Raw genomic sequence first — 17,187 nt, 5'->3', positions numbered from 1 at the left:
GGTCAAAGTCTGCAAACAAGTGGCAAGTAATTTTTCTTGGAAAAGCAAGAGACAGTTAAGTCACTTTTTCCCCTCCAAGATACCGTAGCCTTACCTGCAATATTCTGTCTTCATAAAGAGTACATAATAAGGACGATAATGTGTTGAATTTATAGTCCGAGTATTGATATTGAGTGAAATAAATGTGATCAAGCAAAAAAAAAAATGCCGCATTTATTTCTTAATTTCTTCTCAAGCTGAAAACATTCCCTCCTGACACTGAAATACCGACAGCCACAATAAAAAACGCTGTAAGTCTTTAACTTCTAACGCCAAGTCGTATCTCAAGTCGTTTATTTTCTTTCAGGTCGAGCTGCAAGTTGTCGAAACAGAGACTCGAGTCATCCCGAGTCCAAGTCCAGTGACTCAGCCACACATCAGTATTCAGCAATGTTTTCATACAAGAGAGCACACAAGGCGTTTTGTATTTTTTTGGATTAGGAGCTTTTTATTACAAAATGTTACAAAACTATGTAAAAATGTCTATTGGAGCACTGAGACGTAACTAAACGTAATCATAATTTAAATAGATAAATACAGATGTCCACGTCGGCCGCGGGGAGGATGCTGAGACGAGAGGACACAGCTGCACTGATGTAAAACAAACACAGAAACAAGAAGTTGGCCAACGTGACCTTTGACCCTCGAGGGGGGGGGTTTGATTCGGATGGCACACTTATGATGTCATGCTCAAACTGACCCTGCTACAGGTAGAGTTACAAGAATCAACAATCTGACTGTAATCCAACAAGAAAAGTAAATAAAGCCGCTGGGAACAGTGATCGCGGATGATTTGTATCAGCCGTCACGTTTCTTTACAAACATCAGCCGTCTTGGTGCGTACAATCTCTGGCATGTTTGTGTAATTATTAACTGGAAGTGTAGAAGTTCTGCGGCTAATTCTCCTGACAAGAACCTGCAAGGGGGAGAAGAACAGAGAGAGTTACCATCACGTACTGTAATGTGATGTATTGACACCAGTTTTAAATGTCAGACGACAATTTGATTTCATGAAACCTGCTGCGATTTTAACCGAGAGGAATGTGTGAACAAAATGAAGTTGGTTTTATATTTTCATAGCTGGAGCTTCATGATCTGAAGTCCCAGAATGTAATAATCTGTCATAATGTAATAAACTCAATGTGATCAAAGCTCCCAACACAATAAAAATCTCCAACGTGGAGTTTCTCAAAGTCAGAGCAGGATTTCACCTGTGTTTCATTTATTAACCGCTTCTAAGAAGATTTCAAAATATCACAATTGAGTTTAAAATATAAGCATTTTTTATATATTAAAGGGTAATTACACCAATTGTACACATTAAAGTGTGTTTACAGGTGTTGGGGTACATACTGCATATGTAAAAAAGTAGTAGTGAGCTTTTTCTGGCTCCAAAGGAAGCTTTGCATTGCATTTTGGGTAGTGAAGTACACTGGTTTAGCTCCTTTAACACTGTTGGACTCATTATGGACATTTTAAAAATGTGATCAAAGCAAAACCAGTAATATCACCATTTTTTTTTATTCCACACATTCTTCTTCCTTGCCTACATTACCCAGAATGCAACTGAGCCACTGAGTGACATCATGGGAGGCAACTTTGCAACTTTAATGTGTAAAATTGGTGGAGTTACTCTTTATTTGCGCTTAAATTTTAACCTAAGGAAAACATTTTTATGACATAACACAGCTAAGACTCTACAGCTACCTAACCCCAGTGTTGTTTGAGCTAAATGCTAACACCAGTGTGCTAACAAGTCCACAATGCCGATGCTAACACTCTGACGTTGAGCCAAGTGATGATAACAACCTTCAAAGTGAAATGTTAGCATGCTCACGTGCTTCATGTGTTGGATGGAGAGAGTTGTTCATAAGACTTGCTAAGCGTCAACATGTTAGCACTGTCGTTGTGGACTCGTTAGCATGCTGATGTTAGCATTTAGCTCAAACAACACTGGGTTTAGGCACGGCCTCACAGAGCTGCTAGCATGGCTGTCGTCATCAATGTCTTCAGGGTTCATTTCACTTTATTGTTTTTATTGAACTTCACATGTCAAAGCCAAAACGTGTATTACGTTACGGACAGAAGATTTTATTATGCGATTGGATTTTTATTAATAAATTTTATTTTTTATTACATTACGAACACATTTGGGCTTCAACATTGATTTATTTTGGAGAGATCTTAAAGCTGTTCCTGTCTTTGTGTCCCGGGACACAAAGTTCCAGCAGCGCTCGACTAAAAATGGGATTTTCCCTCTAAGTGCTTTGTTTTCTGCTCTGGAACAATCGCGGGTCGGCCCTGTGGTCACTCACATGTGCCGAGCCGCTCCTCCAGGAAGCCGATCTGCTCGCTGAGGGAGTCGATGCGGTCCAGTTGCTGGAAGGAGTGGGACAGCAAGGTGGTTTTCTCAGACAAACCCTCGTCCAGCGACAGCGGGAAGAAGCTGCTGAATGGGGCCAACGCCAACTGCAACTTCTGCACAGAGGGAGGCCGAGGACAGGGAGGGGAAAAGAGGGAAAATTGGACTATTACTCACCTCGTAAACAAAAATCAATGCAGCCAGACTACACTGCTAACAGCTCATCTACATTTACCCTCTCTGCTCGCTTTAATAAACACAGGTTCGCATCTCATAAAAGCTGTACAATTTTAAAAACCCATCTTGAGGGTCTGGCATTTCAAAGAATCTGAAAAAGCAACTTGGATTTTTATTTCATACCACAGTACGAGGACCAGCGGGGCTCCTGGTGAGCCAGGCTGGGAGGTATCGGGGTGGGGGTGGGTGGGGGGGGGGGCTTTTATTCATGTTTGAAACATGTGTGTACCTTTTCCAGGAGCTCGACCCTGTTCCTCAGGCTCTGCACCTCCTCCGTCACGTTCTCAGCCGGGTTGAGCCTTCCACCTGCAGGGAACCAGACAAATACAGAAATATACATCAGAGGTGAGGGTTAGGGTTAGGGTGAGAATTCGTGGAGGGGCAGGGGAGAGGAAGGGGGTTAGGGCTCTGATCAAAGGCGGGAACGATGCTCAATCCTCTTTCTCAGATTCGAAGTTTATGTGTGTGAAGATTCCTCCGAGCGGCCTCGAATGATTCACGGCCGCAGCGGCGTCTGTAAAACTACCAGCCAGGAAGAGAGGAGCGGGGAATTTAGGGCACAGGGGGGAATCGTGGATGTGGGAACGGGCGGCTGAGAGAGAGGTCACCAGAAATAGACGAGCGCTCCTCATCCCTCCTGTGAAAAAGCATCGTTTTTTTTTTTTTTGCTTGGGAAGCGTCCGCCCGGCTTCACCAGCGGGGGGAATATCCCCGGAGGAAGGCCGGGGATGCAAAAATGGGGGACCCCCTGCTTTCTTACTGTGCTCCAGCAGACGGGCCGAAAGCGGCTCAATCTCTCCCAGATGTGGTCCATTACCGAGACAGGAATGAGTTGAGAAAGAGGGTGAGGAGGAGGAGGAGGAGGAGGAGGAGGGGAGGGACTGGCTATGACCCCCAGCAGACAGGGTTGATGGAGCTGGAATGAGAACACAAGTGTTGGCCAAGACGTGGAGGGGGAAAAAAAAAAAAGGAGTTGGAGATGGAGATCCAGAAACGCAGTCCAACACTCCTCCAGAGCAGCTTGGCAGAGCCCGAGCGGGGGTCTACTTTCTCTCTGAGTCGTGTTTAGATTTGTGATCTCCATCAACACCGGCTCCGACGTGCGCGCAGATAACGGAATGCAAGTTGAAGCGAAACAGTCTTTGCTGGCCTTGCAATTTTTCTCGCGTCTCGGCGAAACTACTCCTCAAAATGAAAATAAAAAAAAACCTGTGTCGCTTTCACCGCGCAGAAAAAGATCCATCATACTTTTGGCCACTTCGTCCTCCCTTTTTTCTTCTTCTTCGTGCGTTTTTCCGTCTTTCTGCTGACTATGCAGCACTTGCGAGGAGTCTCACGCGGAGTCGCGGGGGGTGAACGTCTCATTTTTAGATGTGATTTCTTTGGGGTCTCTCTCCTTTCTGCGACGCAAACTTAGACAACTTTATTCATCCTTTTGGGAGGTTCCCTCAAGGAAATTGAAACACTGATAAATGGGAGCGAGTTTGGAGCTGAGCCCCGGGAAAGTTTGGCAACCGCACATTTACGTAGAGATATTTCATATAGAGACAGCCAGACATGAGACTGTATCCCCTCCAGATTTACAGTTCGGGACAAAATCCCCCAAAGTGGAAAGATTCGGGAGAAATCAGTGAGGTCCTCTTTAAGGTTGCACATTGCATTAATTCCCCAAAAAGCTATAAGCGAAAGAGAGAAAGAGAAAAAAAAAGGACTAGAACTGAGGTCAACTACCGTGCTTGTAGATATTTAGGAGGGGTTGTATTGTGTTGTTGCTAAGATACAGGAAGCACACACAAAACCAAAGTGGACTTCTTTCATGGCGAGAGACAACATTGCAACATTTTTAAGGGGACTAATGGAGTGTGCGGGATAAAAATATGTCTGTATTAGCACCGGGGGGGGGGGGGCTCTATTGGATTCAGATGTTCGCCATACTCACAGGACTCGACCGAGTCATTATCAAAAGACCCAATCGGTCCCAGTCTCACCGCATGAGGCCCGGGGCCGCAAGACATCTGTCTGGAGTCGGCACCAGTCGCAGTGCATTATTACTCACGGTACGAGTTGAGAGTGGCATAGCGCGTACCAAAAGTAATAATGGACCGCGAAGCTGGCTATGTTCTTTATTTCTCTTCTGCGCTCCAGACACTTTGCTGCTGCAAGACACAAAGTTACACCATGTGAGGGCACACACACACACACACACACACACACACTCACACTCATTTACCCGCATCCGTGTGGCCACCCACTGTTGCCTGGGTGGGAGAGGGAGGAGTTTCAGCAGCAGGAGGAGGAGGAGGAGGAGGAGGGAGGCTTTGACAGGAATGGCCGTCTCCGGTGAGCCTGAAGCCGTCTCTGCACGCACATCGATAGCTTCCAGCTGTGTTGACGCACTCCTGAGCGCACGGCCGTCGCTCGCTGCACTCGTCCACATCTGACAGACGAAGAAGGACGAAGCTGTTGGTTTGAACGCTCGGCAGAGGCTCGTGAGGTCGTGCAGGTGAAGCGTGTGCGTTTGCGCGCTCACCTGTTTGGCATCGGTGCCCCGTCCAGCCCAGAGGACAGGCGCACTGGTTGGGTCTTAAGCAGGTGCCTCCGTTCACACAGGGCTGTCCACACACGGCTGCAAGGCACAATTAAAGGAACAGTTTAGCATTTGGGGGAAAACTTATTATTGCTTCTCTTGACGAGAGTTAGAAAGGACCATCAATACCACTCTCATGTCTGGATGTTAAATGTGAAGCTATAAACCAGGAGACGGTTAGCTTAGCTTAGCTTAGCATAAAGGCTGAAGCAGAGGGAAACGGCTAGCTTAGTTCTGTCCAGAGGGAAAAAAAATATGAAAAAGAAGTTTTAAAGTAGTTGTTTGTGTGGCTGTGTGCTGGGCTACTGATTTTCCAGGAAGTCACTGTTCCCGGGCCAAGATATAGTCCAACTCGGAGGCTGTAGCCCACTTAAAACTGGTTAGCTTAGCCTAGCATGAAGGGTGGAAATGGGGAGAGAGCTTCATTATATAAAGGTAAATAAATGCGACCGTTCAGCATCTCGAAAATTAACGAGTTACTACGTTTCATTTGTTTAAGCAGTAACAATATGAATGGATTCACGGGACTATTTCGTGGCTTAATGGAAAATAAATCAGCACAAAACCAGCCATAAAACAACATACATTCCTTTTTTGTAATTTTGTCCCTTCTTTTATTTTTTAAAGCCCTTTCTTTAACCTAGAACCACAATCTGGCTAGCTGTTTCCCCTCGCTTCCAGTCTTTATGCTAAGCTAAGCTAACAGTCTCCTTGCTACGGTGTTGTCGATTTGTTTCATCTAACTCTCTGCGAGAGCATTAAAAGAAAACAAAGTGTTCCTCCGTCCCTGCACGTTACCTTGGTTGCAGTTGTGAGAGTGAAACCTCTGCCAGCCGGGGCAGCACTCCGGGTAGAAATGTGAAGGAGGTGCCGCCCTGCTCACCTGCCGGTACGCCACCGAGTACACAGTCCTGTGGAGGCAAAACACACACGCACACACACAGTTACAGTCGGGTTTTCCTGATTATTCACAATGCTGTCATCACCATCTTATGTGCGGTTGAGCCCATCCGGCCTTTTTCCCCGTGTTCTGTCAGACCAAGGGAGCGCTGATGAGAGGATGGGAAATCTGGGCGAATATTGAAACCACAGACCACTGACGTCCAAGAGTGTGTCAGAGATGAGGGAGGGAGGGAGGGAGAGAGGGGCAGGATAAGAGATGCAAAGATCCCACTGGAGCCTGAGCTGAGACTCTGGTATGTTTGCTTTGCATGCAGAGATACAAGGTGATAAACCGAAGCAAACGGCTGACAAACAAAGTGTAAAAGCGATAAGTAATTCAATCAGAATCCGGACGGGATCGGAGGCCCTGCAGTAACCCACGAAAACGGGCGCAAAACTCCCAAAGTGCAACTGAATTTTGGCAGCGAGGGAAGAGTTAAAAACAAAAGATTAAAATGGAGGGAATGTAACGGGGAAGGAGGGGGAAGGAGGGGGAGGAGGGGGGGAGACCCGAAAGCATCAGAGCCGGAGAGAGATGGAGAGTGTGTAAGTATGGAGGGAGACGCGGTCCAAAATAAACATGACCGCGGTCTCTGCGGGCGGGCAGTTCATTTCCCGTAGTTACACAAAGTGCTCGATATTTAGATTCCACCCAAATATGTGCCACCGTGACCCAGTTCTGTGTCAGACATGTATTTTTGTGTACGTGTGTGCATGCAGTGGAGAGAGAGAACGTCTGTTTTATCCACTCACAACTGCACACCGAACCATTTCCCTTCCTAAACATGTTAAGAATTATTCACCCCTTCATGAAATAAACATTCACTGGAGAGCTTCTTGACACCACGCTGACCCGAAGTCCTCGTTTTTTAGAGCCGGACCGCACAGTCCAGCAACCCGTCTGATTTTATTGTGATGTATCGAGGAGCACGGAGTTGTTGTGACTCACTTGTATGTGCTGCAGAGGCGATGTCCGTGACACAGGGTGATGTAGGGCTTGTGCACCGGCTGGACGTACGACTCTGTTGCCGTGACAACGTTGTGACGGTGGTCCCGACCGCACACCCTCCTCCTGCGAGAGACATGGAGACATGTGATTGGACGTTAAAGGACAAGTTCTCCTCCCCCCCCCCAAAAAAATCAAAACGTAGTCATTGTGCATTCACCCTCATGCTGGGGGAAAGTTGCGTAGCATGCTTTTATCTGAAAGTGAAATATGAAGATAGAACCAAGAGATAATTAGCTCGGCTTATCCTAAGATTTGGAACAGTGGGAGTCAGCTAACTTGGTTGTTGAGTAACAATACACTTCGTCAGACAAATACTATGAAATTACAGCTAGGAGACAGTTATCTTAGCCTAGCTTTAGACCTAAAAGTGGGGGAGGCAGCTAGCTTAGTCGCTAAGTGACAAAACACTAGAAGTTAAATTACAGCTAGAGGAGAGAGTTAGCTTAGCCTAGCTTTAGACCTAAAAGTGGGGGAGGCAGCTAGCTTAGTCGCTAAGTGACAAAACACTGGAAGTTAAATTACAGCTAGGGGAGAGTTTGCCTAGCCTAGCTTTAGTCTGGAAATAGGGGGATACAGCTAGCTTGGTTGTTGAAAGACAAAAAACTTGTGTCTGGAAGTTAAATTACAGCTAGGAGAGAGTTAGCTTAGCCTAGCCTTAGTCTGGAAATAGGGGAATACAGCTAGCTTGGTTGTTGAGAAATGAAACAGTCATACCTGAAAGCTAAATTATAGGTAGGAGAGAGTTATCTTAACACTTAACTTAACACTTGACTTAACACTGGGGGAGGCAGCTAGCTTAGTTGCTAAGAGATAACACACTTGTATATGGAAGTTAAATTACAGCTAGGAGAGAGTTAGCTTAGCCTAGCGTAAGACTGGAAAGAAAGGGAGACAGCTAGCGTGGTTGCTGAGAGATGACACACTCATATATGAAAGTAAAATGTGACGTTATAGCGAGGAGACTTAGCTTAGCCTAGCTTTACACTGGAAACAGGGTAGAGAGCTAGCTTGGTTGTTGGAAGACAATACACTGGTATTTGATACAACACCTTTATATTACAGCTAGGACAGAGTTAGCTTAGCCTTATCTTAAGACTGCAAACACGGGGACTAAGCTAGCTTGGTTGTTGAAAGATAGACTTGTATCTGAAAGTTAAATAAAAGCTAGGAGACGCTTAGCTTAGCTTAGCTTAGCTTAAGACGACAAAAAGACATCAAGCGCCTCTAAATTACACCAATTAGCATGCCAGAGAGTGTGAATACTGTCTTTTAAAATCTATTTGGGATCTCTGCGTTTCTGGAGACTTGCATTCAGGACGTTTTTATTTAACTTGCTTCAAAATAAGCGCACATCTACTTCTGCATTTTGCTGTGAATCTTCAGAAATGTCTTGGGCACGCCACCAAACTTCAACCAACTTGTGTGAACTTGTCCTTTAAAAGCTGGACTTTCGGCTTCAAAGAGCACCGGAAGCTGCGCTAATTTTAGATGATGAGATGTTTTAGTGCTTATAAGAGATATTTATAGGTCTTTAAGTGGCTCCAGTGGAGTTGAGAGAAAGCTTGAACAACTCCAGATTAAAGCCTCACGGTTTCTGTTTGTCACCATGAGTTGGCGTGCGGCCTAATTGCTCCTGACAGACCCGCGCAATCACTCCTGAATGTGTCAGAGTTAAGAGCCGATCTTTTGACCCGTGACTCCACTTTGACCTCGTCGTTTGGCTTTCGGTTTATTTTTGTCTTTTTTGTGCAAACTGACTGAAAGTGACAAGGTGAGGCTGCAGACTCGCAGGCCTGCACGATGCAAACGTTTAAAAGCGCCATTCTGCTGAAATTTTTGCACACATCCGAGAGTGGGCGAGGAAAGAGGTCAGGAAAAACAAACAGGTTCTGAACGACAGCCCGAGGAGGAAGATGTGTAGATGAACAGACGACAGGTCGTATAATAAACACAGGAAGAGCAGCGGAGGGAGCTGTTACCCGTGGTGAGTGCCCATCACGTGAAGGATGAAGAGGGAGGAGGAGAGAAGCAGCGCTTGGTACATCGTCTTCCTCTTTCCCACGTTCCCCTCGCTCGGTCTCTCACAGTCACTCCTCTGACTGTGCCAGTCGGAGAGGAAGAGGAGGGGAGGATGAAGGGAGGGGAGGAGGAGGAGGAGGAGGAGGGGGTCGTGGATCTGAGCCAAAGTCCTCCTCACGCTGAGTGTGTTTGTTCTCCTGCAGGAGGGTGGCTCCAGCTACCTGTAACAGAGATTAAAGCAGAGGTTCAGCGCTGTTGTTGCACCGCAGCTCCTTCAAATGTTTAGTTTTTACTAGTTTAGCACGAGCAAATGCTTCTAAACTGTTCATTTTTTCCCTTTCCGAGGTCAGAAAGGACAAGAAATCAGAAAACAGAGTGCAATAAAGGGCACAAGACGTCCTCTAAAGACATTCTACAGATGTGCTTTTAACTCGGTGATCTCAAGACTGTCCATTTGAATTTCACGTTTCCTCCGACGCAAAACAAAGCCTGTTGATTTCTACATGTCTAAACTAACCGAGCACATCTGCAGGCATCTGTGCATCACCTTGAACTCTCTCTGACCTCCACCTGCACCGACTCTGAGACTCGCAGAGACAAAAGTACGAGGGGCAGAAAAAAGACAAAAGCACTCTCCCTTCACAGCACTGCTCACTTATCCCCTCACACCATTCTGGATTATTACATACTGCACAGGATTAAAGAAAAAAAAAAAGGGCCTGAGCGGAGTGCATGACAGTGGGCTCGAACCTGCCAGACCAGATACTAAACCCCCTTTGAAGGACCCTCTTAACTGGAGGTGTTAAAGCAAGCCGGGTGCGATGGGAAGGTCGAGGGAGCACTGCAGCCTGCAGAGGAGAGAGAGACTCCTCGGCCAACAGCTCGCATGTTTCTCTGATCCCCGGCTGGCTCCACGCCCAGAGACAGGACACGCACATCTGTAAGCCCGTGTGTTTCATTCACAAATCACCGAGACTCGCAGCGCAGCAGGGGGCCACTTTAAACACAACGTGCATCATTAGATCGGCAGTGAGGAGGGTGCTGCAGGGCGAAAACAGCAAGTCCAAGAGAGTTCATATCAGATGGGTGCAGAGAAGTAGAGACCCGACAAATACGCCTGATTAAAAGCTTTTTTATCATGTTGCTATGAAAGTTTATTAAGTCTTCCTTGTGGGATGCAGGAAGTAAATCATCAACACAAGATAATAAAAGTCTCTCTGCAAAAAATCGATTTTTGGATAGTGTAATTATTAAAGCAAGACTTTCATTCCCTCACAAAAAAAATAAGGAATGAAGGATATTTTCGGGATTTTTTTTGTAATGATCCTCAATTGTGGCTATCAAACACAAGATATGTGACAGGAGCAGGATATTTTACAGTTAAACAATAAACTTTATCATCTGAAATGACACCAACTGTAAACCTCACTGGGAAATAATCAAAATAACTGACGTATTTCTGCATCATAATCAGCTTTGACATCTGGACGAATCAAACTATGGAGGACCGAAGCTGCAAAAATCAAATGAATAAATAAACGGAGCTATAAATATATGAATTTGGAATTAAATGTGCCGAAAATCAAATCAAAAGACGTTTGCAGTGTCGCGAAAAGTTTTAAACGTGAAATTTTACGGGAATAAATGCACTTCAGTATCAAAAACAAAAGTAAACGTATATTAAAAGTCTATTTAAATGTATGTAGGAGAAAAAGTAACTAATAACTAAAGTTATCAAGTAACTGTAGTGGAATATCTGCCTCCAAAATATAATGGAGTGGACATATAAAGTAATAAACTCAATGATATAAGATTGTTCTCGAGTAAAAGTACTTAGTTACAACCCATCGCTGCACGTGCCCTGACCTACTGACACATCAGGAGTCACTCGAGCATGCGCACTTCTGTCTCTCGCCATGAGAGGGCGCCGTTTCACAGCAGTGCGGTGGGCAGGAGAGCGACATCCTGCAGCAGCAGCAGCAGCTCCGCACCGCTCACGCACAACGCACGCAGTCACACGCTCCCGCATGAAGACAATAAAGTCAAAGTCAAAGTAAAAAAGCGCGTTTTAAGCTGACATGACGGAGGAAGCATGCATGGATATAAAAACATAAACCACAAACCGTGCAGCGAACAACCAGCTCTCTGAGAGTGATAGCCCCGCAAAACACACACTCACAGTTACACACACGCACAGTCACGCACGCACTGGCAGGAAGCAGAGAGACGCTCGAGGCTGGAAACAAAACTTTTTAGTCCCCGTTATATTCCGACTGTGGTGCGTTCAAAGTCCAAGTGATAAGACAACTCCAGGCAGCAGTCAGGTCTCTCCTCCAGACTGTCAGGCAGCGCATGGGGGGTGATGTAGGACCTCCTCCCCGCTCCTCCAGCTGGGTGTCCCGCAGCTCAACGCTGCCGTGCGCCTGGGTTTACCGCGTGTGTGACGTCATACGTTTCGTTTCTTTTTCTTTTTCTTTTTTTTTTTTCATTCATAACCTCCTGAGAGCTTCACGCGCTGACTGACGGGCACAGGGACCCAGCTGCCTGTGTGTTAAGGTGGCAGCTGGTGGGATTAAAGGGCACATTCACAGTTTTTTTTTTTGTCTGTCTTGAAAGAAATACTGTTATTTTAATATCCAGACCACCTCAGGAAGTATTATCTGACCCTTAACAGACTGAAAACAGAAGGGTACGGTTGAACAAACACTTTATTTTACTTTTGAAGGTTTGAATCTTCATATGAACTTGAAAAATGTATATGTTTTACAAAAATAATATCGCAGAATTCACGACTGTTGATAAACAAATGTTTTAGAATGACAATTGTCTAGTGTAGTTCCTGACTTGCTTCCAATGTAAGCGGCTGGGCAGAAAATCTCAAATTAAAATCCAAATGTGCTTTGTGGTAAAAAAAGACGTCAGCTTGGGAAGATTTCCTCTTGATTTAAAGGAAAGTTGAATCACATTTTTTGCACTGTGAGTTTATTTGGAGGTACGGGGTTTGGACATCAAGAGGAGTGATCACGTATCCTTTAATTCACAGTCGAAGGAAAACCGCAGCTATTTAGAGTTAAAAGGAAAACTTCCTGTTTGTGCAAAAGAAACAAATGTCTGTCAGATTGGAATTACACTTTATAGCAATTAAGAGTTTTAATTGTGCTTTTTATTTTATTAATTCTGCAAACACTAATGTGGTAATTACACTCCTTTCCTTAGAGAATTAACACAATAATGATATTGTGCTAAAAAGAAAACATATTAATTATTCCTGGACACGTTTTATGCGCTGTAGTCGACTAATGTGTTGACGTTTTTTCAGTTTGGTTTTTTTTCAGGGCTTTATCGCATAAAACAGCTTCAGAGCGACAGGAAGCAGGATGAAGGAGAGGACAGCCTCTGCACACGGAGCACATTTCTACTGAGAAGTAATCATACAACCGTTTGTTTGATTGTTTGATTGTCGGTTGGTTTGTCAGCACGATTACACGAAAACTACTGAACAGATTCCCACTAAACTCACAAGGAGGACGGCTCCCGGCCCAGAACAGACCTCGCTGACTTCTGGAGCGGATCTGGATAAATTGACGAATGCAGGAACTTTTTTTCTCACTATCTTAAACATTTCCTATAATTCCTCTGAGAACGATCCTGACGACTAGAATCAGGCGTATTAAGGTGGACGGTATCTATGTGTCGGCGGAGGTAGGCGCTCTACTGAGTGCCGTTGTCGCTGTGAAATGAACAAACACGATCCTTTTATTCTCAGACATACGTTTGCGCATAAAACCAACTCTGTATATTTACTGCAGACCTGTTCAACTGACGGCCCTTTAACAACCTAATTGCGGTCCTTTGGAGGTTAATGAGAACATTTATTAAAAGTACTATTGATTTCCTTTTAAAGTTTTAACCCAAGCTTTCCTGGCAGAGGGAATTTAGGCAAATCAAACTTCTTCTTCTTCTTCTTCTTCACTACTGAGTTGAGGTCGTGTGACTCGGGCTCGTCCTGCAGGATCCTCACGCTTCACATACATGACAACTGGATCAGATATTCTGTTTGTAAACTGTGATCGTGTCCGTCCTGCGAGACGGATCCTTCTCTGTAACTCTATCTGAGATTTCTTCCTTATTTTTTTTTCTCACCTGTTGAAAAGGGTTGGTTCACTTGAATCGAGAGTCTTAGGACGGAGGTGATCGCCCAAACTGAGGCAGCATATGTGATTTTAGGCAACATAGATAAAACTGATTTGATTTTAATAGGCATATTTTTCAGTATTTACGAGGCCTCAGGTGTTGTGTGCACCACATGTAACAACATCTGGCCTGTAGCTACATTACTGTCCATCTCTAGCATGTTTACATTTGCTTGAATATGTTGAGCTTGTTAGCTTTTGTCCACCTGTCTGCGTTTGTGCAGGTAGATTACCTGAAATAAAGTTCTGACCTCGGAAATGAAAATAAAAACAATTTCAAAATAAAATTCAAAAAACACATTTCTACATTTTTTCCAAGTGTGAACATGAGTATTTAAGAAAAATACAAAATAAAGGTGGAATAAACTTACCCTCGCAATATGAGGTCATCAGGTGCGTGTGCGCGCGCAGGCTGAGCGGCGGCCGTGGGCACGAGCCGCCGGTCTGGTGGTGCGTTAGAGGACTCGTCCATGTCGCCTCTGTCTTTTAAAACGTGCTGCTGCTGCGTTCAAATCAAACAGCTCAGAGTGCTGCTGGGTCGAGCTGCTCCCTGTGAGTCTGCCGGCGACAAATGAAATGTCTTCGGGCGTTTTTCAGTTGCTTTTTATGCAGGGCTTCCTGTGGAACGCAGGAATTGGACGGACAATCCCAAACCGGACTTCCTGTGAGTGTTTGCCGCTGATAAAACCCCTCTCCTGCACAAACACTCTCCATCCTGCTCAAACCGCTTCACGAATCTGATTTTGAGGCATTTTTCTGTCCCCATTGTGCAGCAGACATCTTGAAAGGGGGGGAGAGAGGTGAGCGAGAGAGAGAGAGGGGGGAGAGAAGAGATGCCTGCAGACATCTCACCTCACGGCCTCCTGCTGCCTTTACAGTCCAGAGGAAAATACAGGAATCATCAACTCTTTTTTTCATATATAAATATTTCAGATACCTCTGCCGGTGGCTCATGCAGCCTCATGTTTTCTGAGATACAATCTGTCAAATTGCAGCTTGTTGAGGCCAAACTGCTGCACGATAAGAAAGAAGTCTCCTCTCGTCCTGCAGCTCAGGCGACTGGTGAACAGACATCTCATGTGCAAGTGACTACGAGGAAACTTTAAAGTGTTCTTCATGATTCCTCCGATCATATATATCACATATAAAACCACATATAATGTACGAGATCTTTGCAACAGTATTCACTGCTATTAAGGGGCGGTGCACGTTAAAGGAGAAGTTCACCCAAGTTTCAGTCATTATCTAATGACACACATGCCGATGGGAAGTCAGGTGAAGTTTTCTTGTCCACCAAACATTTCTGGAGCTTCACAGCAAAACAGAGTTTGCCTAAACAACTGAAGTAGATGGGGACTTGAGTACTGAAGGGATCAGACGTTATAATATCAGCTTGTGTAAAATGTCTTTTTGTGTTTATTAAAGCAATGAAATGTCACTTCCTGGAGAAAGACAGTCGATTGTTGAGTCTCGACACTTTGGGTCGGCAGCTTGACGATCATGGACGAGACTCTTTCTCCAGGAAGTTACTTATTATTATTATTATTACTTGTATTTGATCAAAACACATGTTCACATACCAGTATTTTGTATTATATTTTGAGATGGTTGACAAGCAAGTAATTGTGGGCATTTCAAGGGTCTTACTGCCACCAGGAGGCCCAGACGGAGGAGAAAAGACCACGGTCTAATACTTTATTTCAATGTTTAGACACTTATTTATTCATTTTTAGACATAAGATATACTTTCTTTATAGGTACATGACTAAACACTTGCATATGAATACCAAAATGTAAATAAATAAGCTCAAATAAAACAAAATTAATGATAATCATGTGGCGTTTTAGTAATTCTGTTTACCAAATATCAAGTTATACGAACAGTCTGCCTCATGTGATCATTTAATCCCATCATGCTTGTAGAATCAATCGATTAATCATGAATCATTTCCCGCCCTGGATGTTGTTCTTGGAGACTGTTTGGTGATTTGGGATTTAGAAAAAAAAAAAAAAAAAGCCACATCGAAGCTTAAAAATTGTGTTTTTGTCGGAGCTGGTTCTGTGAAAACAATCCTCCATTCAGTATTGTTCTGCAGTGTCCAAACAGCGGAGCAGCTGCTAAATGAAGCGTGTGGCCGGCTTTTGTTTTCTCAACTGCTGTTTTCAACAATTGTTTCCAAATTCTCAAATTAACTTTAGCATTTTTTACACTCGTTCCTGAATTCCTTGGCGCCGTGAAGACTTTGAAGAATTTCCACATTTTTAGTGACGCAGCGCTCAAAGAACCAAACTTTTAGCCTTTTTTCACGGCCGGCGTGTTTGATCCAGTAAAACCTGCTACGGGACCTGATTTATCATGCTTCCCGGTCTTGTGAGAGTCCTGGGGAGTTTGCTCTGGTGGGGTCTCTGATGTTGGGGCCTCAAAAGCTTTCGGTAGTCGCCGCTGACATGATGCATTTAAGACAAGCCGCTCCTCCTCTGCCTTGAAGTCCAGCTCGAACTGACAACCAGGACCCATTTGTCATTCTAAGTATGTGCAGAACCAAACCGCGTACACACAGTAAAATGTGAGAAACTCTTAATCTTTACACTCTGGTGTGTTTCTCTGTCTGCTGAGGAGTATTTAGTGCTTAGCTCTTCTGTCGCTGTTCATTTGAGGGCCTACGCTGACCAAACGTATGATCCGACACTCCCTGCATACAAAGAACTATTTTCTCTGCGATAACAAAAGAGGCTACGTGCTGAGGCGCCATGGGAAAGCTTCGCTTCGGGGTCGCAGGTGACCACACACCAACACACACACCAACAAGGCTGATCACTCAGAGGGGGCACATCAGAATATAAGACGCAAAATCAGTGTGGATGTTGCTGCCTGTGTTTGTGTGGGAGCTCGTGTAAAAGGAGGCCGAAGAAGGGAGGGTATCTCTTTTTTTTTTAAGGAACTCTTTTCATTCTTTGAAATCAAGACTTGGCCGACACAAGCAACGTTTTTGCAGTCGGTGTTCCAGATTTGTCCGAGAGGAAGATGCGGGAGAGGGAGGAGGGAGGAAAGGAGAGGGAAAAAAAAAAAAAAAAAACTGAAGCAAAGCAGCACTTCCTCTTCGAGAGGAAACAGGAAAAGGCTGGGGGAGCGAGATTCTGGAGCCTGCTCTGATGGAACAATAAAAATCTCACTTTGGCAGGAAACGGATCTGCGTCAAAGAGGGCCTGACAGATTTTGCTAAAGGGCAGTAGCGGTGACCCTGGAGGGGGGCACGAACAAGAGGGCAGCTGTGCCCCAACAAACAACTCTGGAAAAGTGCAAATTCTGAGCACATTTCAGCACAGATTTCAGGTCGTTCTGTGTAGCTGGGCGCGCAGCAAAGCGCGCACATGGACCGCAAACCTTTACGAAAACCGCAGTTTCGCTTTAAGACGAGGAATAATACCTGCAGAAATAACGGGGGAAAGGTCCAGGAATGTGTGCATGCATGTGTGACTGCATCAGTGTGTCACAGAGAGAAATATTAAACGTCTTCATAGCCATCAGTCTGTAATCGGTAGATGAACGCCGTTATTCCGTTATTATTGGTTTGGTTTGATGAAGGTGAAGGGCGCTGTCGAAACACGACGGTCCGAAATCTGGGTTGAGATGTGCCTCGTGCCCCGAGCGAGAGGAAGGATCTGTATTCCCCCTCCCTCTATCATCTATAAGGATGGACTTGCATGCACTAAGTGTCATATTTACAGTATCGACAGAGGGTACAGAGGAAACTTACAACATCATTGCACGGTATAAACTGCAGCTACAGCTGTACTG

General features: G+C 44.9%; 1 protein-coding gene and 1 long non-coding RNA gene across 3 annotated transcripts; one reads left to right on the top strand and one right to left on the bottom strand.

The window, feature by feature from the left end:
- Positions 1-459: 459 nt before the first annotated feature.
- Positions 460-13,957, bottom strand: egfl7 (EGF-like-domain, multiple 7). Of its 2 annotated transcripts, none has more exons than XM_030435483.1 (9): positions 13,760-13,957; positions 9,156-9,416; positions 7,117-7,239; positions 6,024-6,136; positions 5,169-5,264; positions 4,869-5,075; positions 2,868-2,944; positions 2,355-2,517; positions 460-955 (listed from the first exon to the last, which is right to left on the bottom strand). In XM_030435483.1, the coding sequence occupies exons 2-9, from the start codon at positions 9,218-9,220 to the stop codon at positions 936-938; spliced, it is 864 nt and encodes a 287-aa protein (XP_030291343.1). In that variant the 5' UTR covers positions 9,221-9,416; positions 13,760-13,957; the 3' UTR covers positions 460-935. The 2 variants fall into 2 exon arrangements, with proteins under 2 accessions (XP_030291343.1, XP_030291344.1); XM_030435484.1 differs by lacking the exon at positions 13,760-13,957 and adding an exon at positions 11,319-11,961.
- Positions 13,803-15,217, top strand: LOC115592571 (uncharacterized). Its single transcript, XR_003986186.1, has 2 exons — positions 13,803-14,052; positions 14,162-15,217. It is a non-coding gene; the product is annotated as an uncharacterized LOC115592571 (long non-coding RNA).
- The last annotated feature ends 1,970 nt before the right edge of the window (positions 15,218-17,187 follow it).

Source organism: Sparus aurata, chromosome 12, assembly GCF_900880675.1.
Source record: "Sparus aurata chromosome 12, fSpaAur1.1, whole genome shotgun sequence".
Taxonomy (NCBI): domain Eukaryota; kingdom Metazoa; phylum Chordata; class Actinopteri; order Spariformes; family Sparidae; genus Sparus; species Sparus aurata.
Note: the sequence above shows the minus strand (reverse complement) of the source record. Positions and strands in the feature narration are given on the sequence as shown.